The sequence below is a fragment of the Siniperca chuatsi genome, linkage group LG21 (genome assembly GCF_020085105.1).
Source record: "Siniperca chuatsi isolate FFG_IHB_CAS linkage group LG21, ASM2008510v1, whole genome shotgun sequence".
Classification (NCBI taxonomy): domain Eukaryota; kingdom Metazoa; phylum Chordata; class Actinopteri; order Centrarchiformes; family Sinipercidae; genus Siniperca; species Siniperca chuatsi.
The window spans coordinates 24,538,296-24,565,670 of NC_058062.1; the positions used below are offsets into that span (position 1 = coordinate 24,538,296).

At 40.8% G+C, this 27,375-nt stretch overlaps 2 protein-coding genes across 3 annotated transcripts; one reads left to right on the forward strand and one right to left on the reverse strand.

Moving 5' to 3' along the window:
* Window positions 1-824: 824 nt before the first annotated feature.
* Window positions 825-10,287, reverse strand: zgc:86896 (uncharacterized protein LOC415190 homolog). Its single transcript, XM_044182729.1, has 10 exons — window positions 10,124-10,287; window positions 9,203-9,330; window positions 8,363-8,467; window positions 7,300-7,522; window positions 6,680-6,787; window positions 5,152-5,358; window positions 4,847-4,922; window positions 2,778-2,968; window positions 1,687-1,777; window positions 825-972 (listed from the first exon to the last, which is right to left on the reverse strand). Exons 2-10 carry the CDS (start codon window positions 9,264-9,266, stop codon window positions 967-969), a joined length of 1,071 nt encoding a protein of 356 aa, XP_044038664.1. The 5' UTR covers window positions 9,267-9,330; window positions 10,124-10,287; the 3' UTR covers window positions 825-966.
* Window positions 10,288-11,022: 735 nt separating this feature from the next.
* On the forward strand, window positions 11,023-27,145 carry prkar1aa (protein kinase, cAMP-dependent, regulatory, type I, alpha (tissue specific extinguisher 1) a). Of its 2 annotated transcripts, none has more exons than XM_044182730.1 (11): window positions 11,023-11,173; window positions 12,864-13,051; window positions 14,873-15,043; window positions 18,516-18,607; window positions 18,690-18,751; window positions 18,839-18,885; window positions 20,254-20,412; window positions 20,565-20,625; window positions 20,745-20,866; window positions 21,970-22,051; window positions 22,291-27,145. In XM_044182730.1, the coding sequence occupies exons 2-11, from the start codon at window positions 12,878-12,880 to the stop codon at window positions 22,461-22,463; spliced, it is 1,143 nt and encodes a 380-aa protein (XP_044038665.1). In that variant the 5' UTR covers window positions 11,023-11,173; window positions 12,864-12,877; the 3' UTR covers window positions 22,464-27,145. The 2 variants fall into 2 exon arrangements, with proteins under 2 accessions (XP_044038665.1, XP_044038666.1); XM_044182731.1 differs by having other exon boundaries at window positions 14,876-15,043.
* Window positions 27,146-27,375: the final 230 nt, after the last annotated feature.

The window sequence follows — 27,375 nt, forward strand, 5'->3', positions numbered from 1 at the left end:
GTCAAAGAAGCCATTTTGTGAAAAAAGAAAACCCCTCTTTGAACAGAAATGGTGGTCTGAGATTCAACCTGCCAACGATCTACCACAGTGTATTAACACCGTGGTCAAGCCAGTCACATGCTAATCAGGTACTGAACAGTGATGAGGGAGGTGCAGCCAGAGAACAACAGGCCTGATTACTGATTACTGGGCCATCATGGAAACTATTAGGTCAGTTTCAGGTGAAACTAGCTATTAACAGATACTCAGGAAGACTCCTTCCTGAGTATCTGCTTACATAACACAGAGTAGCTTAAATTTCCAGTTCCCGTTCCATTTTTTCACAATTGAGAATGACTTCCGGATGGGAGCCGAAACGTCTTGATTCTGAAAACAGCGTCCAGATGACTACGGCCGAAACCTTTTCTATGATAGGCTACTTAAACATTTTCACAATAAATATTCATACTATGACCACTTTGACTCAATCTATATGATTCATAATCCGGTGCGAAGAAATCAAGGGGCCCCAAGCGCTGCTGTCTTAGCCCTGGGCAGGAATCCACAGACCCCCCCCAAGAATCCAGAGGAGGGCAGCAGCCAGAAGAGTGAACAGAGGCGACAGCGTCATCGGGGTTATTTCCACCTTTTTTCTTTGGAAATCTCCTCCAGAGCCACAGAAGACATTATACAACAGGTGTCACAGGCTGCGTACTCCCCATGGAGGCAGTAGAGTAGTAACACAAAAAGAAAGTAATAACTTAGAAATACATCAAACATATGCAGTCGGAAAGTGAGTAAAAATTAGAAACATGTCAATACACTGAATACACAACATTCAAATGTTGAAGAACAAATATCCTCTTTATTTATTTTTATTTTTTTGGGACAAATATCACAAAGCGCATCAGTAGTTCAGTTATACACCCCAACAGAGTGGTTGATAGGATGCGTTGGTTGGCTCACCCTCTGGCAAGCTGCAGTGTCTCAGTGCTGCACAATAAGAGGACACACATGTTAGAGTGGATCCTGCAGCGTCCGAGGTGCTGCTTTGAAGGCAGACAGCAGTAGATTATGTAATAGGTTTGGACTGCAGCTGACAGCTGATACTGGGTGCAGACATTCAATACTTTAATCAGCGCTTCCTTCAGAATGTCATCAGCATGAAAAAGTCTCTTTAAAACTATCTTGGGTCTCTTGAATGACATTATTCATAAAACAGATTTCACAACCATCACTCAAAAATCATTTTGCTCTGTGAGTGTGACCAATTGCATTTTGTATATGTACATTTTGACTGAACTACTTTTCCAGTGATTATGTGATTAAGTCACAGTGCACCTTAATCGCCACGTTTCCTCCAAGTTCACTGCTGTGGGGATTTGGAAATCAGATTCTTCTGTGTTCAACTGTAATAACGTATGATGACTGAAGTGGCGTCATAGAGTTAAGTCACGATATTTGGTCAAATTTTCCATTATATTTCCAAATGACTAATATCCATTAAAGGAATTAAATAGCTGTATTTTATGTGATTATTTGCAGAATATCCACCTTCAATACAGAAATTAACCTCCAATTAAAATACTGTAAAGGGTCCATGTTTAAGATGATTGCATTAAAATACAATAGAGTAATAATCCTTACAGTGAAGTTACTAAATCCCAGCTTCTGTTTTGTATTGAAGACAGAGATTGACACATGTACCTTAAAATCCCAGATCACCATGGCTCCATCCAGACCCACACTGCTGAACTTCTCCACTTTGGATTTCTCCCCAGATACAACACACAGCTGGCTGCAGGACACAACACATGCACCCAGGCTTACAAAAGCTGAACTGTAAAGGTCTTATATTGTCCTCAATAATAATAATAATAATAAAGCTCCAAGCAGCCATAGCTGGTCCATTGCACAACTGTTGATTATTGAGTAACAGCTGTGAAAGAAAAAACAAGATAGCTCGGAACACTTGCTGTAGTGTGGCTATAGAGACATGAACAGATGTTCACATGTTGCCACAGAGACAAAGAATTCAAATATGGCCACACATACAAGCAGAAATATGCTGATAGATGTCCTCCTATGAGAGAACTGAGGCACACAGACATTGGTTTTAACAGTGATTTCTAGAGACAATCAGAGCTCACCCAGAGTTTCACACTTGTACAGTTTAACATGCAGAACAACAAGAGACCACATACTTACCTGGGATAAGAACATGCCGATTCATGTCTGTTAAGTGCACAAACCTAAGAGTCCTTGACTTTTTGGAGGATCAGTGAGTCAGACTCTATACATGCTACAGGTAACAGTCAGAGAGCACATACCTCCAGCAAGGCCACACAGGCCTATAAAGCTGTAGTTTAAATAACAGAAACTCTTTATAAAAATACTTAATTTGCATGTGGGTCCCGACCTGCACCAAAATACACAACACAATCATGCTGACTGGCTGCTGACTTTTGGAGACTTCCCACATCAGCCTGGGTTAAGGATGAACTGTGCAAAGTTTCACGTCAGGCAAACTCATGACCATTCAGTCATAGCCATTAGAATGAATGTCACGCAACAAAGGTCCACCCGGACACGAACCAGGAGCTTTGTGGTCCGTGGTTGGTGCCTTAACCTCTAGGCCACCAGGGTGCCTCAACTTTTCCACCAAATTTTATCTGAAATCTGTCAACACATATTTGAAATATCCTGCTAAACATAGCTGTTTCCCTTTAAAGTAGCATCATAACCTCTACTAAGGAGGTCCTAATGTTCCTTTAAAGGGAAACCGCAGTGGCCCTTACGTGATGCTGTTCTGGTGAAGGGTGCCCGGCTCGCTGCTCTCCTCCTCAGTGGCCCTCTTGTCCAGGTTACGGAAGTGTTGCATGGCTGACATGCTGCCCTTGGAGGTCTGCTTGGCGATGTCCAGCTTCTTCACAAACGCCAGAGTGCCTGGACCCTTATAGGTGAACTGGTAGGGGCAGCAATCATGACCCTAACAGAAAAGAGATTGAGAATATAAGTACAAAGAAGCTTAATTATCACCATATCTGTGCCCTTAAAGCTGCATTTCACAGTTTGACAACCCCAAATAAAAGCAAGAGTTACATTTTGAGGACTTCATTACCCTTAAATTCTGTGTCTTGACCAAGAGGAAGACCGATTAGAATTGGGATAGTTGTTGGCAGTCATTACAGTAGAGTCCCTATCACAAACTTCAGTCCTATAGTCGATTACAAAAAAATGGACTTACTAAAATTCTACCTTTTTCTTAATTTCTGTAAGAATTCAAAATATCGGAACATAAAAACTAAAGGAGACAAAAGTGGGAATTAAGTCAAGACGGACCAATGAAGCACATGAGCATACAGCAGGCCACCATCGGACTCAGAATCAGTATCCTTTATTGATCCCCGAGGGGAAACTCTTTTGTTACAGCAGCTCACTGTCACGTCAGTGCACACAGGAATAGAAGTACTAAGCAAAAAATATAATACACTATAATGCAGGTCAGAAAATAAATTAAGTACCAAGTGGGTATGAGTATAAAATAAAATAAGTGTGAAGTACAAAGTGGGTTTACCGGTTGATGATCATAATACGGTATAAAAGTATAGGTAAACTTCCCTTTTGGTAGATTTTCTTCCAAAAAAACTTTATCTTTATTGTAATAAGGGGAAACAATTAGATAAAATTAAGTAAATATTAGTCAGTCATGACTGTTGTTGCTGATGAATGTGGATATTCAGTTTTAAAAATGTTTGTTGGAGAGAGCGAGGTTCATGTAGTCAAGCTGTTACTGGATGGCTTTAAAAGATTTCCTATCAAGTCATTCTTGTGTTCTTGGACAAGTGTTTCTAAAAGGAGACCTCCAAGTCACTAAATATTTTTCTTTCAGTGTTTAAATAGCAGCCAAGATACTCTACTACTAGTTATTATCAAAGGAAAAGAGGAGGTAGGGAAGCTAATAAGGAAGCATTTTAATGTTACAAGACACAGAACACACCCATAGCCTGTGCTTTGAGGCTAGTGTTGAGATATTTGTTCTTCAGTGGAAGAAATGTCTTTATTTACATTGTAGTATTACTACTTTTACTTAAAGGTCCAGTGTGTAGGATTTAGTGGCATCTAGCAGTTTGCAAGTGGAAGCAAGCTGAAAACACAACATTTACAAATTATCACCTTATAAAGTTGATATGGCTAACGCTTTAGCAAGCAGTTGCCTATTTACACATCTGGCAGCCACAGAGCAAAATTAGTATATCTGGCTCTTCAGCTGCTAGATGCTCCGCTATGTTCAGCAGCTGCTCTCTGACGGAGTCTGGCTGCTGTCTGCCGCTGAGCAGCTCGAGTTCAGCGGCTTCATCAGAGCTTTTTACTGGAAACAGCTGGCTGCTGCTGGAAACAAAGTTCAATCCAATTTTATTTATATAGCACCAATTCATAACAGATGTTATCTCACTGCACTTTTCCTATAGAGCAGGTCTAGACCAGACTCTTTATAATATTATTGCTCATGGTGGGATTTGTGAGCCAAAGTTTGCGACCCAAAACCAAAACAATGCTAAAAGATGCTACAAAGCTCTATAGAGTTGAGGGGAACTGCAGAGTTGGTGATATTTCTCTTCAGCGTTCATCATTATGAGGGACTCCGTTCACATTGTACGTAGTAATTTGATCCATTGTTAATATAAAAATATTAATTATTGCAGCTTTAAATTACTTGAATAAGTACAGCAGTTGATCATCTCTTCCTCTTAAGAACCTTAAGAACTCATGCTTGGAGTTGCTAGACACACACACACACACACACACACACATACACACACACACATACACACACACACACACACACACAGCAGGTGGTAGTTACCGCAGCAACAATCTCAGTGGGGCTGACATAGAGCACACTCAGCAGTGGCAGATGGTCGGTGATCAGCTGGGTTACCCTGAATGGACAGAGGTCAGAAAGGTGGTGGTGATATAATGTCCAAAGACACCTGTGAATAAGTTGATTTATGTTGGAAATTGAAACTTCTGGCAGATATCTAGTCACTGATCCCTTTGTGACAGACACTTTCTCAAAATTAAGTAGGCACTTAATCTCCATTTTAGCTGAACATTAATACTGATCATACTGATCAGTGACGGAATAAGTGGCTTTGCAGCAGTACTCACTCCTTCCCCTGGGCTGCATCAACCACAGTGATGCTGCTGTTGTGGGCCACCCAGGCCAGCTGGCCTCCGCTGTGGGAGAAGGAGACGCTGTGCACCCAGCCTCCACAGTCTTTATGCTCCAGCAGCACCTCCCCAAAAGGCATTTTGGCCCCCCAGGCAGTTGGTCCGGGCTTGTCCTCGATGTCCTTGATGTAGGCTGAGAAAACCCTGAGAATCACAGCATGGAGATCTGTTATAGTTTGTCAGCTTTGGGACCCAACCTTGTGTTGCTTGATGTGCAGTTGGGCACAAAACCTTTAAAGTGGCAATATTATGCTTTTGGGGGTTTTCCCTTTGCTTTAGTGTGTTATATAGCTTTTTTGTGTGGGAGTTACTGTCTCCCACAGAAATCACTGCTCCTGACCTGGCTGAAACGCCTCTGTATTATAAAGATATAATACAGATATGCAGTATAAATATGATTAAGGCTGCACTAATCAAAATCAATTATAACAACTCCAAATGAATGTTTATGTTTCTCTGTGTCTGCTTGATGTGTAAATAGGCAACTGTTTGCTAACAAGTTCGCCATTACAACTTTATAAGGTGACAATCCGTCAGTGTCGTGTTTCCAGCTTGTTCCGCTGCCCCCAAGTGGGTAAAAAAACAGCAGTTAATGCAGCTTTAAATTAAGACATCTTTTAAAAGGTAGTCAAGAATAGTAAAAATAATTTCTTACGTTGATAATAATGCAAGTAATTGTTAGGGCTGTACCCGACTCAGAATTGGGTTAGACGAATCGGATTTGACTCAATACGAATATTTGAGTATTCGTTTCTTTTTTCCATATAGACTATCAAGCAACGCTTTATTGAACTGGTAAATTTTTGAACGGGATTTGGTACGACGTTCAGGGTGACAGCGATGTTCAGATAATATAGTAAACAAGCCAAGTTAGCCCTCCGAGCTAATGTGTGCTAGCCACGCTAACTGAAATGTGCAACAACATTTTTTGCCAACACTAGATATCAAACAAACGCCAGAGACCATATCGTATTAAGTTGCTGTGAGCTGTGAATTCACCACTTCTAAGCAGAAGGAACATGTCACCCAGTGCAGCAGTGCGGCTCACGGATGTGTTTTAAAGGTTTCGGGACAACAGTGGAGCTCTGTGGCTCAGAGGAAGAACACCTGTTAGTAGATACATTCACTGCGGGTTTGAGTCTGCACAGGAGAACTGTTGACAGAAAAATATAGAATATTGCTAAACTTAGGGCTCCTAAATCCCAGAAGTCCTCCTCCACACTAATAAAGAAAGGGCTTACTGCAAAAACTCAGCTCTGGACTAACTTTATTAAACTTCTTGGTGTATTATTCAGACATTTTCTACAAGTGGAGGAGTGAAAGGCACATTGACATATGCTGGAAATTCAAATGTGAACTGTTTTAGTTGCTTATTGGCAGTGTGGTCACCTTGCTATCTGTTTGTAGAACTAAGACTCCAGTCTGCTTCCCCTCCTTTACATCACAGTTTTGGTAGTTGTCTCACCTGCAGTGGAGGTCTGCAGACCCAGCTGCCAGTAGGATGTTGTTGGGATGCCAGTCCAGACTCAGGACTGTGGAGCAAATGGGCTTCTTGATGTGTTTACTCAGCCACCTGAAAGGGAGGGAGAATGATAAAAACCTGCATTTGAATGTGCTTAGCAAATATCACGGCAATCTGTATATCAGGTAAGAGGTTCAATTCAATTCAATTGTTATTTATACAGCGCCAATTCATAACAGAAGTTATCTCATTGCACTTTTCCTACAGAGCAGGTCCAGACCGTACTCTTTATAATATTAATTACAGAGAACCAACAAATCCCACCATTAGCAAGCATTTGGCGACAGTGGCAAGGAAAAACTTCCTTTAAGAGGCAGAAACCTCGAGCAGAACCTGACTCAGTGGTGGGCGAGAGAGAGAGAGAGAGAGAGAGAGAGAGAGAGAGAGAGAGAGAGAGGTCAGAGACATATTGTGTCTAGCCTGTCTAGCGTTGTTTGTCTAATCTGTTTGTCTGTTGACTTATTGACCACCCTTAGGCACTATTGAGGACAATAATCTTGGCCTTCAAAACCAGTCTTATGTACAAAACTTGAATATTTCTGATTTGATTACGTATTGCTTACCAGTCGTTCTCCTTCTCAAAGTAGCAGACAGAGATGAGGCGTGCTCCGCTGCCCAGGGCGAACTTGTTCTCCAGTGGTGACCACTTCACACAGGTGGCTGCACGGTTGATGCGCACCAGGACCAGGGTGGGCTTCCACACGCCATCCTTCAGAGTCCACACATAGGCGTTGCGGTCAGAGGCACACGTTACAATGCGGTTGGACTCTGGGGCCCAGTCAATGCCTGTGGACATAATTATGAATCTCGATTCAAGTGTCAAAGGATCAGTGAACAATAAAATGCTTCCTACGAGGACATATATTCCACCTCTGCTTTCAAATCATATATTTTACTTGAGATGTCAAAAACTCACCAGTTCCATTAATTCCATTAAGACGTCACCAAAACAGAAGTGTGTGTACTAAATTGTGGGTATTATTAATACAACCATGTGGCCATACAATTAAATGAACTCAAATGTATCATTGCTAAGTGCTTTGAGGTGGGACAGTCTTTTATCAAGATTCCCCAAACTCTGAGGTGTTTTAACAGCATAACCAAATCTAAGTACCAGAACCCTTCCAAGTTGTGCTTTGAACCTTTTCAACTTTCCCCCCATGAAACATGAGTGCAGCATTATTTGATCTGACTAACTGACCTAAAAAATAGGAAAGGTGTGATACCAAAAATGCTCTCCTCTGCATACAGTACATGGCCAGATTAACCTGTGTGTGGGCCCAAGGAAAACAATTTGCTGTTGGACCCGAGTTCAACACTCTGGTCATGTGATGACAACTGAGAGATGTGACTGAGAGGTCCGGAAAAACCTACCAGGTGGACCTTGAGTTAAATGAACTTTCGCTCTCAACATTTCAATTAATTAAATTACAAAGAAACAGTAGACACACAGTGAATTTCAAGGCCAGGTCGGCCGGTCAAGGCCCCAGGGCAGTGGGCCCATTGTCTATATATATATCTATATGTTTTCACTCAAATTAAGTTTCACGTTTTTCAGTCGGATGTTGTCAAATCTCACATCCCACCTCTCCTTCAGTCGGGGTTGGCTGATATAAGTTACTGTACCTGTGATTCGTCCACTGTGCTCGGTCAGCTCATGGATCTTGGCCCATTCTTTGCCTTTCTTCTCATAGATGTTCACCACATTGTTGTTAGGACTCACTGCAATCTCTGTAGAGGAATATGTGTGCACAAAAGTTAGGCACTGTAACCACTTTATAATAATCTTCATCTAAGGAGTATGAATGTGCTCAGGAAATGTCATGGCTATCAATCTCTTCCGAGTGGAAAATTTGTCCTGATAATGCCACTAGAAGAAAGTTCAGGGATCATGGCAATGTCGGTGAGTTGGTTGGTTGGTCCACTTCAGACTGAAATATCTCAACAGCATATTATATGCAAAATATTGCAAAATGCTTTAATTTTCACACTGGAGTTTCATAAAAATGATATATTAATATTTACTGGCAAACAGCAGCAGTGATACTGGGGTCATTCCTGCTAGAAATGTAGTAAGGCCTGATGTAAAGTGTGTAAAACAAGTCCATGACAATGCACTGCAGTGTTCAACAGCGCTGTAATGTCAAGTACAAAAAGAGCAGGACACAACTTGCAACTGAAGTGCAGTCAGATGTATGAAGCAATGCTCTTCGAGTCCATTTCCTGTATTGATAATCAGATTCCCTGCGGTTCTCCAGGCAACATTCATGCAATTAGAGGAGGGAGAAAATGAATCTGCATTCTGCATTGCAAGTGTGGTTCCACCCTGTATTGAACCCATAAATTATGGAGAAAGAATACAGATATGTGATGTCCATGCATTTATATCTGCACATAGGTGTACATAAGTATGAGTTACTCTGTATGGAAATGCAGCCAGCTTGGTATGTCTGCTGTTTCACCTACGGGTCCTGTCTTTGTTCCAGGTGTGGCAGGAGAGCGGCTCCAGGCCAAAACTGTAGAGCGACATGTCTGAACAGAGGCAGGAGAGGCTGCTGGAATGTAGCTGCTGTCACGGCTGGTCTGCAGATGTTCTGTACAGGTCCCAGGTGAGATCAGGGCGGAGATAGGGAGAATGATAGGAACATGATTTTTAAAGACAATCACAGCTAATTAGTTGTATTTGGGTTGAGATATAAGTGGTATTAGAACTTCATTCTTTAGTTAATCATAAAATCCTTTATTAAGTCATCCTAACACCGGATCGGTGTGACTTACTGTGATGGATACTTGAAATTTTGTCTTACAATGGTGGGTAAATCCATTTTATGGGCAGACTTACAGTTTGTGTGCATGAGATTACTGTCGGCAACAACTTTCCCTTTGACTCATTGTTAGCTACGTGAGTAATGACTGCGAGATAAGAGTACACCTTTATCAGGTGTGGTGCACACTGTGCAAACATGCTTTAACTTCTTGGTCAGTATTTTCCTCTGCCTTCTAACAATTACCTGATCCTGACTGGAAGAAGCAAACTTTGGATTTTGAATACAGAGATGTCACTTTGTTACAGTTTTACATTATCATCACAAGGCAGAGAAGTTAGTTTCTAACAGTTTGAAAGGTTTGGAGCCTAAGAAGATAGTACCTCGTACTGGTACATAGAGGAGCAATCCAAGCATTACTTTTGGTGTCCTATTTGTTTTCTCCTGCCTTACCAAACAGACAAAAGCAGAGGTAATAAGTGACGAGAAGCAACATCAGTAATCATTTTCTTAGTAGCTGTATGGACCAGACAGAAAGTATAAACCAGTATTACCTGCGATCGAAAATCAGGTAAACTGATTAGATGTGATAAAAACGACGAGAGCCCAGGTCATTACTTACCTTTGATGTTTATATGTGGTCAGGTTGAATTTGTGGTGGTGGTGGTGAGAGGTGCAGGGCTGTATCCGTGGACTCTGGGCAGTCGACACGAATGAAGCTGTGCAGTCTGACTGGGTGAAGGAAGTGACTGTGGTATGAAGGGAAGGGAGTGAAAGAAAGGTGGGTGTGTCTGCTAATAGCTGTTGAGCAAGCATCTCGTCTGGAGCAAGTTTGTTGTGATAAACCACATTCTGTAGTTGGCTATCACCATAAAGCCAGCAGCCACCAATATATACACACCAATGCATACAAAATCAACCCCTTTTAGATGTGTATATATATATATCTGTGTAACTAAGTAACTTATTCTACTTTCAGTGATTTATCTACTGAATTTTGGTGATAAAGCTTAAAGAGTGGATTAGGGCTGCAACAAACAATTATCGATTCATCTGCCAGTTATTTTCTCAGTTAACTGATAAATAGTTTTCTCTATAAAATATCACAAAACAGTGAGAAATGCCTAATATAATCTTCCAGAGCCTAAGATGATGTATTCAAATAGCTTTTTTGGTCAAAGATATTCAATTTCTAATGATATAAAACTGAGAGAAGCTGAAAATCCTCACACTTGAGAGGCTGGAACCAGTGAATGCTTGGTATTTCTGGTTAAAAAAGGATTTAAACGATCAATCAATTATCAAAATAGTTGATGATTCATTTTCTGTCGATAATCTAATCAATTAATCAATCAATTTCCTGACTGAATGTTGCAGCTTTAAAGTGGATAAAAGCTTAAACCAAAAAGCTGTGAACTTAAAGAACACCTTTTTCACCCAGGAGATGCAAGAGCTTGCACTCTCAGTATACTATGATCAAATTGGATGACATGTATATGAGAATATGTATTTGCAATTTGTTGTTAAATAATTACATTTTCTTGAAAACAGTTTCTCAGTCCTGTATACTATTTTTGAAGGGACACTTTTATTGTGAAAGAATCCAGGCGGAAGTGGTAGTTCTCTGCTTTCAAGAAGAAAAACGAACAAGGCACACGTCATTTCATATTTGGTGAGGATTTTCGTGTAGTTTCTAATGTGAATAGTTTGTTGTCACACATTTATGGATACATTTGTTCAAAGCTTGACACTTCTTTTTGTATCTAAGGGTGTATTTTCCCCATTGTTTTGATACGGGACTGAGGATGGCTAACAGTTAGCTCGCTAAGCTAATTTAAGTGGCTGGTATCCAAGATGGCTAGTCATGAGAAATCCTCAGGTGTAACGTTAATAACAGTAACTTTTCATTAGTATCGCATTGACTGATGTTTAATTTACAGCCAACAAGCTGGTAGAGTTAGCTACGTACCTTGTTAACTTTACTGTAACATTACGCAGAAACAAACCTAGCTACTCAAGTACTGTACTACATTTATTCTGTCATTTCTGTACATGCCAGGGGAAATACTGCACCTGTTACTACGACTGAAGTTACTAGCTACTTTACTGACGAATGTTTTGCATGAAAACAGCTGTAGAATAAGTTTTCAAATTCTTGTTCCAATACTACAGTGTTACCACAAAAATGCAAGTGAAAGTTCTGAATTCAGAATGTGAAGCTATTTAAGTAGTAGTACAGAAGTGTCTGCACAATGTACTTAAATATCAAAAATAAAAAAATGTTATATTTTTTGGATTGTCATTACTAATGCATTAATGTGAAGGATGCATTTTAGTGTTGCAGCGTAAGTACAGTACCTGAGTAAATGTAATTTACTGAAGAAAAATGTACTTTCCATTGAGCTTGAGTTTGTTGTTGGACCCTCTTTGACCTACTCTCAAAACAGCTTTGTGTATGCTCCCTGTTCCCATCAAGTACAGTGCATATAGAGAATTTGCAAACAGATTCACAATTAATCACATTATGTGCAACCCACTGACACACATGGGACCTGGAGCTTTTGGAAACCCTGGAGGTCTGGGGCCCCAGGGCAGTTGCCTGCTTTGCTCGATTGATAATCAAGCCTTGTGTGTAGGCAGTGTTAAGTCTTCGTTGAGATATGTCTTATTTTTAGATTGGCATATTTTGCAGTGGAAAGTTGTTTGTGGTCAGACTGTAAATAGCCGAAATAACACCAAACCACTGGTGTACGGTAATGCTTAATCATCCCAGTCTTTTGTAGAGGAGGGCAGTCTTCCTTCCGTCCCTCCTCTACTCTTTAGTGTGTATTTGTTTACGCAGGAAGGAGTGGGAGCCCTTTCCATATGAACACACAATTGATTAACTTTATTCCTTCAATTTGAGTGGTGTTTTGGGGTGCCATTGGTCTAACGCTTACAAAATGGTAAAATGGTCCTAGTCACATTATTCAAGGCATGGATCATATTCGAGAAGCATTTACATACTTTCCATATTGACTGCAGTATGGCATGTTGCTCATATAAAGCGCTAAAGGGACTAATTCAGAGATAATTCAGAGAGGCTTAAAAATCCTGTTTTGTGACATTTATCTGTTAACCTGTTAACCAGCATGAAACCACTGAAACAAAGGTTGACATGACGTTCGCTTCCGATATTAATGGGAAAGGAAAGTGAGAAAGGGCTATTGCTTTTTCCTCTTCGTTCTTGGCATGCTATTTTTTTGTTGTTTAATTGGTAAACCTCCAAATCCATAAAATTTAACTATAGTTGCACATCAATACAGAATGGCAGGAGACAGCTTTCTGATTTGTCAGTGTGTTTCCCTCTCATCTCATTCCAGGTCACGAGACAAAGATGGCATCAAGCAGTTCGAGCAGCGAGGAGGAGCGGAGCCTCCGAGAGTGTGAGCAGTATGTCCAGAAGCACAACATCCAGCAGCTGCTCAAGGACAGCATCATCCAGCTGTGCACGGCCCGGCCTGACCAGCCCATGGCCTTCCTCAGGGACTACTTCGAAAGACTGGAAAAGGTGGGTGCTGACCTGTTGTATCAAGTGGCAACATCCGGGGCTGACAAATGAAGCCAACAGGAAGTGCTAAAAACTGCCACTTGAGGCTGGCTGCAAAAGCGAGTCCGTACCCATAGAGCCCCGTGTTAAAACGCCCGACTTTACAGCAGAATAGAGCTGCTTATCGCCACTGATTTCCCGAATCGATTCGATTCTGTTTCACAAGGTTTCGGTTTCGGTTAGGGACATTTCAGTAACAATACCAATTTTGCTTGGATATGAAAGAGATTCTCAGAGAACTAATGCTGTAAATTGTGCAAGGAACCCTCTAACCTGGTGCATTATTAAAAATATGAATGTTTACATTAAGAATGTACCCTTTAAATTACCCATAACAGAGCTGATATTTCCACTCAGACGCCCCAGTGTTTACCCCAACCATTATATTATAAATAAATATATAGATATTAAGAAAAAACATGACATTTAAGGTTGAAATAATGTCCCCTAATCATCAAGTACTGCATTTCAAAATGTTGTGCTGTTTTTCTGCGAAAAAAAAGGATTGTTTGACTGCAGGTGAGCCTGGGGAACCTGTATACCTGAATGGCATATTTTCACTCGACTCACAAAACCTCCGTGATACATGTAAGGTGGCATAATATGTTGCAGAATTGTAATGTTGTTCACGCTTTAAAACCACGTGGTCATGTATCAACATGTATACGCACTGTTTGTGAACTTCCTTCGCCTTACGTTCGGCGCATCTATATGTTGTTTTTTAGCTCAGAGAAAGAGTTCATCAAGCTAGCAGCACAACACATGAAAGCAGCTAAATCTGTAAAGTTTCCCCAAGTATTCCAGTATTGCAGCCTTGGAGCGCCTTCCGAGCCGCGAAGTCCAACTCGCTGCACTTCGCGGCCGGAGAAGCTAACGCTGGTGGCTGGGGTCCTGCTGCAGCTCGGGGGAAAGCAGCTACATCCCAGCCTCATATATTGAAAAATACGGGTGAACACCACTTTCTGACCTGGGTGGTTTTTTTTCTTCTCTTTTTAGCTACCTAGCTAATGTCAATCTGCTTGTCATAGAAACAAAACCCACGCGCAGCGTTTTTCTCTCTCACCACACAGGTGCTTCACTCCAGTGCCCTGCCAGAAACAAAATGCTGTAGCCCATGGACACAAAGATCGATCTCTGATTTTATGAATTGATATCGGATAATTCAAATGAACCCTTTTTAAACCCTACAGCAGAAGTAAACATGTTTACAGCCTGATACAAAAAACAGCTTTGGTCTCTATAGGTAATTTCCCCGTTCATGACAACAGTAGAAGAACTCACCCGTTTAAATTATATTAAGGCTTCAAGTTCTGCTTAATTAAGGGGGTGGCCGTTTTGAGTGACAGGTGGCTTGCCTCAGCAACCAGGCTTCATTCGGCCCGCCTCAGCTCTACCCACGCTCCACCTCTTTGCCCGTTTTTGGATTAGACAGGAGCCGGCGGAGTCAGGCACTGCCAAGATGGCGACGGCCAGAGCCACCACACTGAGCTCCACAGTGGCTCTTCAGAAACCTATGGGTGACGTCACAGAGACTACGTTCATGTTTTACAGTCAATGGTGCTGACACATATGACAGCAAAGGCTCTCTCTCTCTCTGCTATGTACATCCCTTTTACCTTACACAGACTCACTTGATTTACTGTTAATATAAAATATAACAAAATGTATTAATGCAGGCTTAAGGACCCATCATGAAATTCAGTTTCTGAGAATTCATGCTTTTTGTAGCAGTCTATTATTCTTTGAGTGTCTCAGGTGTGGTTTTGTGTATCTGTTGCCCAGCAGGAGGAGGCCCAGCAGATGGCTTTGCAGCAGAAGTGTAGTTCGCGGTCAGACTCCCGTGAGGACGAAGTTTCTCCACCCATGAACCCTGTGGTGAGGGGTCGGAGCCGGAGAGGAGCCATCAGTGCCGAGGTGTACACAGAGGAAGACGCTGCCTCCTATGTCAGAAAAGTCAGTGGTGATAACTTCAATGTTTTCATTCACACGCCTTCATAGTGTCCTTAAAGCTGCGCAAATCAATATTTTTTTATACCATCAACTGATAAAATGTGTGATGTGAAAGGGGTTGTTTGTAGTGATGAACCCACAGAGATATCTGACCAATTCTACAGTGACCCTTAGCTCTACTGAGTATTTCAGCCTATTTTAGCTCATTCTTTTGTTTTCTGGCTCGGAAACTGCTCTCATCAGCATTAGTTGCAGCAGCAGCAGTCAGCTGTTTTGAGTGAAAAAGCTCTGATGAAGCCTCTGAACTTGAGCTGCTCAGCAGCAGCCAGCAGACAGACGCAGTCAGAGAGCAGCTGCTGAACATAGCAGAGCATCTAGCAGCTAAAGAGCCAGATGTTTCCCTCAGTAGTCAGTGGAGACCAAAAAAAGAGCTATAAGACAGTGAATATTGGACTTACATTCATCAGGTGGACTCATTGCATGAGAAACATTGCAAAACTCATTGCTCAACCCATTGTGTCTCAAGCTGAGATGGAAATGCTAATTCACGCTTTTATCTCGTCCGTATGGAAGCCTATAGGGGATTATATTAAAATGATAATGTAAACTTGAAAATGTAATTCCACAATAGCATTATACGTTTCTACATATGTATGTGTTATTTGAGTAAAAATGAAAATGCAATAATCCAGTTTTCATTTTCATTTCCACATACTCATATGGGCGTTCAATGACAATATTAAAGTGAAAATGGAGTTGTTTGACATTTAATTTTCAAAGTTGTACCCTGCTGTACAGTGGACAATATTGAAATGCACTGAGCGAGTCACCGCCCGCAGTCTATTGCATTTACATTTACACAGTGTTTCCCACAGGTCGCCTGGAAGAAAATTTTGTTGTCAGTCTTGTAAAAGAATTTTTTATTTTATTTATTTTTTTTTAAGAATAAATTCAGAACAGGATTAGAACTGAGTTATATTTTAAATATAACTAAATATTGTTTCTAGAGCAGCAACAGTAAAGTTCACAACCACAAACCACTATATACACAATATCTCAGTGGAAACAAATCTAAAATTCCTGACATCAAAATACAGAATGATTTTTAGAAAGAATGAAGAACTCAGACATCAGTCAGTATCAGTCGTTCCACCTGTCCTCTGTCCTCCTCCCTCTGCTGCTGCTGTGATTCTGCAGGTACCGCTGGCAGAGGGGGGAGGAGCTGGTTTGTCTCAGCCAGCAGTAAGTTTACAAGAATTTACCAAATTTTAAGATTAGTGGCAAACTAAGATAAGGCAGACAGTGGCTAAGCAAGCATTAGAGTAAATGAAGAGAAGGAGCGGTGTAGCGAGAACAAAGCAGTGAATCAGAGAAATAAAACTATATTTTCCGATTGTTTCACGGCGGTTATGTTCTCAGAATCAGAAATCCTTTATTGATCCCCGAGGGGAAACTCTTTCGTTACAGCTGCTCACTGTCACGTCAGTGCACACAGGAAGAGAAGGAATAGAAGTACTAAGCAAATCAAAATATAATACGCTATAATACAGGTAAGATAAATTAAGTACAAAGTGGATATAGATATAAAAGCTAAAATAAGTTCAAGTACCAAAGCACAAATAAACAGGGCCACTGCCCGATTTAGTTTTACACATTTCGTCCTGTCCCTGTGTGTATGCAGCTCAGCCCGTACGGTAGTAGAGATCTGGCGATACCGTTTCCACAGCGGGAGCACAGTGTTTCCCCTGCTGTTGTCTTAACTGTTGCCCCCCCCCCCCAAAAAGAAAGAAACAAAATATTTTATTTATGTTATTTAGCTAATTTATGTGCACTTGTTTCATTTCAGCTCAGTGTGAGAGTCTGTACTGTGTTTTGCTGTTACATACAGTCACGCTAGCTTGTTTCCTCTCCTCTGCATGCTGAGTTGAAGACAACTCGTTACGTTACGTAACGCTGAAATTCAACAGTGGCGTTCTGTCGGGAGATGCAGTGACTTTAACCAAGTGGAGTAAGAAAAAGTATAAATAATATATAATTTGTTAAGCTATGAGCAGAGGAAAAGTCCGCTAGCCGCTATGCTAATTTATGCAGTGTAAAATGACATAGGCTTCAGCTAATAATGGTGACTAGCAAAAAACCTAGGGGAAACACTGCTTTGTCTCTCTGCTATATATTCGGGGCAGGCTATTCAGATCATGGCTGGATTCTCGAGTGATCAATTACTGTATCGTGATATATACCGTTAACGTGAAGCATCTAACATTACTCGGCCACGATTTGGCCCGACTCAGGAGAAGGTCCATCTCGGGTGCGGCTCGGCAGAGCTTGGTGCGTTGCGGCCAAAAGTGCCAATGGAAAAATCCTATAAGGTCCTCTGATCAGGGTCTGCTGGTTATTTCTCGATCTAGGATTAAAACAAAAGGGGACTGTGCTTTTGAGGTTGTGGCTCCTTAACTGGGCAGCTCTCTTGCTTTGGAATTAAGATCTGTTGACCTATAAAAAGCGACCTGTTTAGACTTGCCTTTTGTGTATTTTTTCTATCTATTTCTATTGTATGTATGTTGGTTCCCTTATTTCTTTTGTGAAGCACTTTGTGATGTCACTGCTCTTGAAAGGTGCTATATATAAATAAAGTTACTTACTTACGACTCCAAATGAATGCTAATGTTGTCTGCTGGATTTGTGAATAGGTAACCATTTGCTAAAATGTTCATATAATAACTTCATGAGGTGTTTCAGATGTTGTGTTTTAAGCTTGTTCTGCTGCCCCCAAGTGGCCAACAATTCAATTAATGCAGATTTAAATATACTGTATCCATTAATATTAATATACACATTAAGAAAAACGGGAAAACTAAAAGGTCCAGTGTGTGACATTTAGGAGGAGCTATTAGCAGAAATGGAATATAATATTCATAAGTATGTTTTCATTAGTGTATAATAATAATAATTATAATAATAACAATAACAAGAAGAAGAAGAATCATTGTGTTTTTGTTACCTTAGAATGAGCCCTTTCTATCTACTGAGGGAGCGGCTCCCCTTCCACGGAGGCCGCCATGTTGCACCGCCATGTTTCTACAGGAGCCCAGAACGGACAAACCCAACACTGGCTCCAGACAGGGCCTTTTGTGTTTTCCACACCGTAGTTTCTCCTACACGTTTAGAAGGGGGTTGATGCGAGCGGTATTTAAATGGTTGCAAACTGCAATTTCACCACTAGATGCCACTAAATCCTCCACACTGGACCTTTTTAAATGTGAGCACAGCAGTGACATAATGGTCGCTTCACCAGTAACCAGTAAGCTTCCTATCTAATGCAACACTGTTGTGTAATAGCAGGGTCATTAGAGGACACAAACCATCCTTTTGACTTGTGTGATCTTAGCAATATTGATTTAGATTAAAATATATTGCAGTCTAAATATTCGCTAAAATGTACCAGAAGAATCTAAACAAGCTTTTTTCACCCAAGGTCATCCCAAAAGACTACAAAACCATGGCTGCCCTGGCCAAAGCCATGGAGAAGAACGTGCTGTTTGCCCATTTGGACGACAACGAGAGGAGGTAATGGAACCAATCAATTTGGTAGTTTAACAATCCTTTTTAAAGCATTTCCAGGTAATCAGCTTATTTTCTGCCCCTCCAGCGACATTTTTGATGCAATGTTTTCTGTCAACTACATTGCTGGAGAAACAGTCATCCAACAAGGTGAGGTTTAACACCATTTTATATGGAGATCATTGTGTTTTTCTTCGGTTCATTCATTCATGGGACTCTTCATTGCTCCCGTTCCAGGTGATGAGGGAGACAACTTCTATGTTATTGACCAGGGAGATATGGATGTAAGATCTCTTTCCTATGTTTTTGTGCAGTTTTGAACTCCAGAAAACATCTGCCAGTGTTTATTAACAATTTGAAAAGTCGTCTTTCTCTTTACATCTTTAGCTAGATGTGCTTTAGTGGTTCAGTGAAGGAAACATTAAAGGAATGCTAATGAGACTAAAACCCCTAAAACCAACGAAGGGACAGTTCACCCCAAAATCAAAAATAAATATTTTTCCTCTTACCTGTAGTGCTATTTGTCCATCTAGATTGTTTTGGTGTGAGTTGCAGAGTTTAGGAGATATCGGCTGTAGAGATGTCTGCCTTCTCTTGAATATAACAGGACTATATGGCGCTCGGCTTCTGATGCTCAAAGCGCCAAAAAAATACATTTGAAAAACTCAACAGCAACGTCTCTTTCCAGAAATCATGACCTGGTTACTCAAGATAATCCCCAGCCCTCGTCGGGAGCAGTTTCATGTAGGAACTATTTTCTTTGTACTGAACTACACCCGCCAACCGTATCACCGCGCAGAAGGAAGCGTGCATCTACTCATGTTCGTGACAGGGCAGAATGTAAAGATTCATGGCGTCCTCTTCGACTGAGCTGTAACGTTAGCAAGCTCAGTGGTGCTAGGTGAGCTAGTAGTAACAATAATATTCTGACTAACAGTTCGATACTGCTACCTTCCTTTTGCGCTGTGATACAGTTGGTGGTGTAGTTCGGTACAAAGAAAATATTTCCTGCATGAACCTGCCCACAACAAGGTCTGTGTATGTATTTTTGATTTTGGGGTGAACTGTCCCTTTAACATGATTTTGGTCTTAAATGATTTGATATGTTATTTTTCAGTGTCATATAAGGTTGGGGACACATGACTGGGGAAAATAACAGAAAAGAATAAAAATTGAATCAAAGGGAACAAATACCGGGTGCTCACGGTTGTGAAGTAGTAAACTGCTCTTGAAGTCAAATTAGTCAACTAAACAAAAAGGGCAGCCTCTGGGCTTTCTTCAGGCACGCTCGCACCGAGCCAAGGATGTAGTTAAAATGCCTTTATTAGTTATCAAAGTCAAAATTCACTTTTTTTTATAAATAAAGGCATTTTAAATAGATCCTTGGCTCGGTGCGAGCGTGCCTGACGAAAGCCCAGAGGCTGCCCTTTTTCTCTAATAAAAACTGGATATTGCTCACTGGCATATTAATGTTTTTTTATCTTGTGTCCTTAAACAACACACTCTTGCTAATGTAGTATAGACCGCTATTGGACTTAGCCCCCCACCCAGACTAGTATTGTAGCTATAATGGATGGATGTAAAATGTGTGTCCCTGCCGTGTCATTAGAAACCTGGTCAATCACAGGTTTCGGCTCTCTGTCTCCTTCTAGGTTTATGTGAACAATGAATGGGTGACCAGCATTGGTGAGGGAGGCAGTTTTGGGGAGCTGGCTATGATCTATGGGACCCCTCGTGCAGCTACTGTCCGGGCCAAGTCCAATGTCAAGCTGTGGGGCATTGACAGAGACAGTTACAGGAGAATACTGATGGTAAAGCTCTGCAGTCTTGGAAAATGACAAAACTGACCAAAACGTTATGGGAAATAATGAGTTTTTGCGGAAATGTTTTTAATTGTAAAACAGAATTATGATCAAGTTGTTATAGGAACTGTCCCGATTATTTTTTTTACATTTTTTTTTAGGGGAGCACTTTGAGAAAGCGCAAGATGTATGAGGAGTTCCTCAGCAAGGTGTCCATTTTAGGTGAGAATATCAGTTGTTCTTCATATTGAGTGGACCATCTTGTTTTTAAACAAAAGCTGTCATTGACCTGATAAATCCAGATGAGTGCATGTGTTGACCTGAGTGTTGCTCCTGAACAGAGTCTCTGGATAAGTGGGAGCGTCTGACGGTGGCTGATGCCTTGGAGACGGTGCAGTTTGAGGATGGCCAGAAAATTGTAGTGCAGGGAGAGCCTGGCGATGAGTTCTTCATCATCCTGGAGGTACACACCACCCTCTGCAAGCACTAGTCAACCCACACTAGTTGGTATAGGACGCCTGGTTCAGCACGCAACATCTGGTGTGGTACCCCCTGTGAAACAAAAGATTGCTTTCAATTGCAGCGCTTTGAGTAGTCAGAAAGACTAGAAAGGCGCTATAGTCCATTTACCATTTACCAATTTAGCCCAATATTCTCTAATTAGGTCTACATCTTAGCAGCAGCGGAACATACATTATTAAGTTGCACCCAGTTAGATAAACCTGCTTGTGGGGTTAGTTCCTGGGCCAGTGTCATCGCTATGGAAAATGGTTTCATAACTATTTTAATGCATTACTTGCAAATTGTGGATCATTTGTCATAATCTAAAACATTTCAGCATTTGGAACATGGAAGAGGAAGTTCTGTGAGAGGATTCACCGTGGATCACCGCGGCTCAGATGCCCACTGAAAGAGTTTCAGTCTTTACAGTAACCTGTACTTCAGCAGACAAATGTTGCTGCTTTATTCATTACTTCTTGTTTCAGGGCTTTGGTTATGTGTCACTGAATAACATCTCGCTTTCTCGCTCTCTTACTCGAGCAATTCAACTTGACCATATTAAAAGAAATTCCCCTTTAGAATAGCTTATCAACACTGGAGCAGAACAAATGATAAAGTTATGTAGAGGGAGATGCAACTCAAAACCGATTGTGTGTGTTGCTACACCCCGAGTTGACAGTAAAGTGTGGAAAAAGACATTGTGGCTGACGTATTTACAAGCAGAGTGGACTGCTTCGTCAAGTTAAGCCATTCTAGAAATGGCATCGCTGCAGACAGGAGCTAAGGCTGGTTTGTGACAAAGGGTGCCTACTTTTTACCGTTTAAACAACTTTAATTGTATTATTTTGTGTGAAAAAAGTGCACATTTTAACCTACAACAACTGAAGGCTGCTTCTTTCTTCTGAGTCCTGCATTCTGCCATTAACATAATAACATCTACAGTGGACATTTTCTGGAGAAACTGGGATGTGTGATCAGTCCATCTGCATCTTGGATCTGGATTTTCTGAAAATTGCTGATGATTTCTTGGATGTGTAGTTCAAGATGTCTTTGTTGTGCTGTCAGGGGACAGCAGCGGTGCTTCAGAGGCGCTCAGAGGACGAGGAATTTGTGGAGGTCGGCAGACTCGGACCGTCAGATTACTTTGGTAAGTCTGACAAACATCATCTACATGTCATCTACAGTACAGGCACTTTTTCAGTGTGACCACATAGTTACCAACATTGTCTTGCTGGATAGGCTGCTAGAATTAGATGCGTGGTGTGGATTTAAAACAGCCAAAAATATCCCAAATATGTAAAATAACAATAACTTTGATATTTTATCAGCAGTCTGATGTGCCTTTGTGAACCTTGTATGATTGGTTGCCTTTCCTATGTCCCCCAGGTGAGATCGCCCTGCTGATGAACCGGCCCCGTGCTGCCACTGTTGTTGCATGTGGACCCCTCAAGTGTGTCAAACTGGACCGGCCAAGGTTCGAGCGAGTCCTGGGTCCCTGCTCTGACATCCTGAAGAGAAACATTGAGCAGTACAACAGCTTCGTTTCCCTCTCTGTCTAAGCTCGTCAGCACTCGGCACCCTTTCCTCTTCTGCAGGGCTTTAGTTTCCTACTTCTCTCTCTTCCACATGTTACCACACCCACATGACCCCCCTTAAGAGCACTTCAATACATCTGCTATTCCTCTTTTTTATTTTTTATTTATTTTATTTTTGTGTACTTGTTTTGTGTGAAGGGAAGAGTTTTGAGGTCAGACACAGTTCAGAGGGTTGCTTCATCACCTGCAGCTGTAATCCCAATACCAGATAGGTGTTTGCGTACACTTTGAACGTATAGCTGAACTAAATGTGGTGAATGCGTGTCTGACTGTGCGTTCACACTGTGATCACTGAGAGTTCAGAGGTCAGTTACATTATAAGTATTTAGAGCTTCACAACAAGCCATGTAAAGATAGTGCTAAGTCAAGTCTATGTATTTATAGGGCATTTTAAAACATGCTGATAAATAGGTCATTAAAATGGGAATATTTATATAAAATACACAGATGACATTCATTTAGACATAATATGAAGCATTATACTGTATAGTCACAATATAACTTGTGTAGATGAAATAGTTGAAGACAAATTAAGACAGGATATAAAACGTGAATTGAATTAGGGATGGTGTAAGTTAATTTGTTCCACAGTCTGATGGATCGATGAAAAATGACCAACCCAAAATATTGTCACATTATAAGTTTTGCAGTATTAGGTCAAAAATGTTGACAGTGTGAATGCACAGTCAGTGGCTTAGGAGAGGCTCCGGAGATCTTCAGTGTTCACAGGGATGCTGGGATGGATGGTTTCATGCTGACTGAGGAAGGCTATGTTTTTGAAGCAGTACGGCAAAAGTTTTGTGTTTGCTGCTGTTCGTTTGTATTTGTCGAGATGTTTTTAGCCATGCTAGCGCGGGTCTCGGGATGGCTGTGTCGGTCAGTTGGTCCGCTCCTTTGGTCTGGACTGAAATATCTCAGTCAACTATTAGATACATTTGCAATAAAATTTGGTCGTCCATGTCCCCTCAGGATGAATTGTAAGAACTTCATCTGACTTTTCATCTAGCGCCATCATCAGGTCAACATTTCAATTTGTCCAATACTTTGGTTTATGACCAAATAACTGCAAAATGAATGACATTCCCATAAGCCTCAGCTGTACTTAGTGCTAATTTGTAAATGTTAGCATGCTAATACACTAAACTACAATGGTAAACATCTGCTGAACATCAGCATGTTATCATTCTCATTGTAACTATGTTAGCATGCTGGTGTTAGCATTTAGCTGAAAGCACTGTTGTGCCCAAGTACAGCCTCACAGCTAGCGTGGCTGTAGACTCTTAAATCTTGTTTCTTTTTTTCTTTGTTTTTAAAAAAATATTTGTAGTCCTTGTAGACACTCCTTTCTTAAAGGGTTGCCTTGACATCGATATACTTACTTTTCCCAGATCTCGTCACAGTGTGACAGAAGTACCAGTACCAGCCATACACCTACTGTATGGAGGATGTTTTACCAGGAAGAGAAATGACTAAACAACTAAACAAACTATATGCACAATTCATTTCCAGTTAATCTCCATTTAAACTTTTCTGTTTAACATTTCAGATTTTCACTGAAAGTTTTTAGATAGTTTTTTCTAAATGATTTCATTTTTGTATTTCCTGTTTGTTTTTACAGTTAATTGAAAATAGAGTGGGAAAAAAAGAGAATAATTACATTTTCAGCAACATTTGCTCTTAGTTTTCTTTTTGCTCTTTAAATGTAATTACATTTGTGGGTGAAATTTTCCCTTATATTTAGTTGGCAGTGTTTGTTAAAGGATACAGCAAGTACCCAAAACACTTCACAATGTCTAGGTATCTCTTTAACTCTGCTGACATCGGCTCTGATGTTCTATTTACAGCTCTGCTACAGATCTATATATTAAGAGTAAATGAATATTTTTTGCACATTGTGATATACAAAACTATATAATCAAAGAGAAAATGTTTATATGCTGTTAAGTTCACTGTTTAGTGTACGTCTGATCCTGTCATTTAAAGGGTTAGGGTTATGCTAGGTCAATACTTACAACAACAAAAATGGTACCTCTCGGAAGATCAGACGTTCTGCAGTAAATATGGAAGACACGTGGCATCACAAACAAGCTGGTGCCAAATATGATGAGATTTTCCATATTTCAAAGTCTTAAGACGGTGTAGTCCCTCATTCGTCCAGGAGTGTTCTATCGTAGAAAAGGTTTCAGTTGTAGTCATCTGGACACTGTTTTCAGAATCAAGACGTTTCGGCTCCCATCCGGAAGTCATTCTCAACTGTGAAAATATGGAACGGGAACTTCTAGTTTTCTCTCTAGTTCCCGTCACATTTTTTCACAACTGAGAATGACTTCTGGATGGCAGCCGAAACGTCTTGTTTCTGAAAAAAAGAGTCCAGACGACTACGACTGAAACCTTTTCTACGATATTTCAAAGTCTTAATAAGGAAAGTGTTAGAGGTTTGCATTAGTCCAAAACAATGTGATTTTTTTCCCCCTTTCACTTAATCAGCAAATGAAAGGGACTTCCAAAGTGCTTATTGCTGCACACACACTATTGATGTAACTGACACATTCTCAAGAAAATGCAGTCTCCAGAGAGGACAGTAATTGGGTTTGTGATAAACATTTTTTAAAATCCCTTCCTGATAAACACACTGCTAAGGGGCCGCTCGGATGTTGCATCTAAAAACGCGTGGAAAACGTCAGCCGTGCCGCTTTCATCCTTTTATCCAAGGTGCCGTCAAACCACTGCACACTGCTAGAAGTTATCACGACGCAAAATGTGAAAAAACCTAACAGCGTATCATCGTGCTCACCAGTTATCCCAGGCTCTGAGCCGATATATCGCCAGGCTCTGAGCCGATATATCGCCAGGCTGTGAGCCGATATATCGCCAGGCGCTGTTCTTTCTGTTGCTGTCAGAATAGTAAGAACTTGACAGGGCGTACAGCACTGGGTGTCCCTGAACGAGTACAATCAGCTGCTCTTCCATCTTCTGTTTGGCTGACCTTTCAACCGAATGTTGTGACGTCCTTGGACGGAAAGGGTGAAGCAATGTCCATGACTTGGGGTGCGTTTGCTGCATTTGAAAAAACAGATTTTTCCATTTTGGTGCCGCTACGGCGGCGCTTTCGGTTTAGAGTGTGCTTGTCGCGCATGTTCATTAAAAATAAGGAATTTGTACACGCAAAAGACACAACATCTGAACAGCCCCGTAAGCTGTTAAAATGTAACTGCATTCACAAGCATGAATCAAGTCAAACACTGGGCTTTTGATAAACAACCAGTGTTGTACTGAAGATGCATTCCAGTGATTTAGTATTGCACTTTCATGAAGTTGGAGCACTTGCGAGAGACAGATGTAAAAAACCCCAAACAGTATTGTAATGATCAAAGCAGCAGAGGCCGAGATATCCCGGCTCTTAGTCACAAGTATGATAAGCTCCAAAAACACTGGATCCTACGTTTCCCATAATGCAACTCACTATCATATTTTGTTTGAGCCCCCTGTGTCTGGTTAACACCCACAGTTTTTAAAACTCAGTTTGCCTGCTTTGTAAGACAAACGTTTTGTTAAACATTTGTCGTCTCCAAGCCCAAGGTAACAGAGATAACCATGATGACATCACTATGACACTTCAAGGGTTCTTTTCCTCAGACTTGAGAGCCACAGACGACGACATACAACTGTTAGGCTCACCATGAACTCCTCATCATGAGTAAACTGATCTCAATGTGTAAAATTGGTGGAGTGCCTCTCTAATGAATTGTCAGTTTGTAATCAAGCCATCGTGTCCGTTATATCAGAGGTACAGTATGACAGTGATTCAGTTAACACTGGCCCGTTACAGCAAATAAGCAGTAGGGCTGTCAATACTAGATACAGTACCTGAGTTTCTGTACCAATACCAAAACATTTTCTTTTCTGATACCTTACTTTCATGAATATAAACACATTTTTGTACAAAATCCTAATCGAAAGGAGCCACAGTTGTCAAATGTTAAATGTTGTGTAAACAGAAGCAGCCGTAACAGAACTTTGCCTTAAATTGAATACAGTCTTAACACTTCTCTTCAGGCAGAAACCGTCTGATCAAAGAATAAGTAAAGAAGAGGACGAGGATTCGATGCAAACTTTGGGTACCTGACAGATTAAGATACCCAACGACATGACGTCTATTTTTGGGCTTGCAGTTTATAGTTTTGGACCCATCATCACACTCATTGTTAAATGTCTCTGATCTGTTCTGTTTTTCAAAGATGTCTTAATTCACTAGTGTTGCACCATCTGCCGTATGTACAGTATGGTGGCATTTTGACTTGGTACTGTTTTTTTTTTAAATCAGCTGTGTCTTATGACTTTACAGTATTTCTGACTCACTAGATGGTGAAAATCTAAATCAGCCAGAGCTGAGAAATTGAGTGTGAATATGTAGAGCTGTCTCCACTCAGAAACCTGGCTTGTTGTTTATTTGCAGCCTTAGTTATACAGCTCACTGTGCTAAAGCAGAAGCCTGCAGTGAGCCTCTCCACAGAACCATTCTTTTCTATAGTTTGTGTGCCTTTCCTCAGATTGATTGGAGTGATTGTGTGTAAAGGTTGGTGTCTTAGATTTGTGTTTAGGACGTCCTTACAGCAGTGCAAGCAATAAAGAGAGCAGTGTTTTCATTGTGTGTCTTTGCTTGTTGTTGCCTAACCTTGAGGCTCTGACCTGTAGAGTGAGGTTAGTTTTAATACCTTTTTATTAGTTTAGTTGTGCTCAAATGGTTCAAATCTTTCAATACATGGTGAAACTATGTACATTTACGTAAGTACTGTACTCAAGTACAGTTTTGAGGTACTTGACTTGAATATTTCCAAGTTCTGATACTTTCTACTTCATTTTGTCTACAATTCGG

Coding starts and splice junctions, on each gene's coding strand:
- prkar1aa (XM_044182730.1), top strand. CDS start 12,878: ATGGCATCAAGCAGTTCGAGCAGCGAGGAGGAGCGGAGCCTCCGAGAG. Junction 13,052..14,872: donor ACTTCGAAAGACTGGAAAAG/GTGGGTGCTGAC, acceptor TCTGTTGCCCAG/CAGGAGGAGGCCCAGCAGAT. Junction 15,044..18,515: donor CTGCCTCCTATGTCAGAAAA/GTCAGTGGTGAT, acceptor TTTTCACCCAAG/GTCATCCCAAAAGACTACAA.
- zgc:86896 (XM_044182729.1), bottom strand. CDS start 9,266: ATGTCGCTCTACAGTTTTGGCCTGGAGCCGCTCTCCTGCCACACCTGG. Junction 7,523..8,362: donor GCACAGTGGACGAATCACAG/GTACAGTAACTT, acceptor TTATGTCCACAG/GCATTGACTGGGCCCCAGAG. Junction 2,969..4,846: donor CCACTGAGATTGTTGCTGCG/GTAACTACCACC, acceptor CTTTTCTGTTAG/GGTCATGATTGCTGCCCCTA.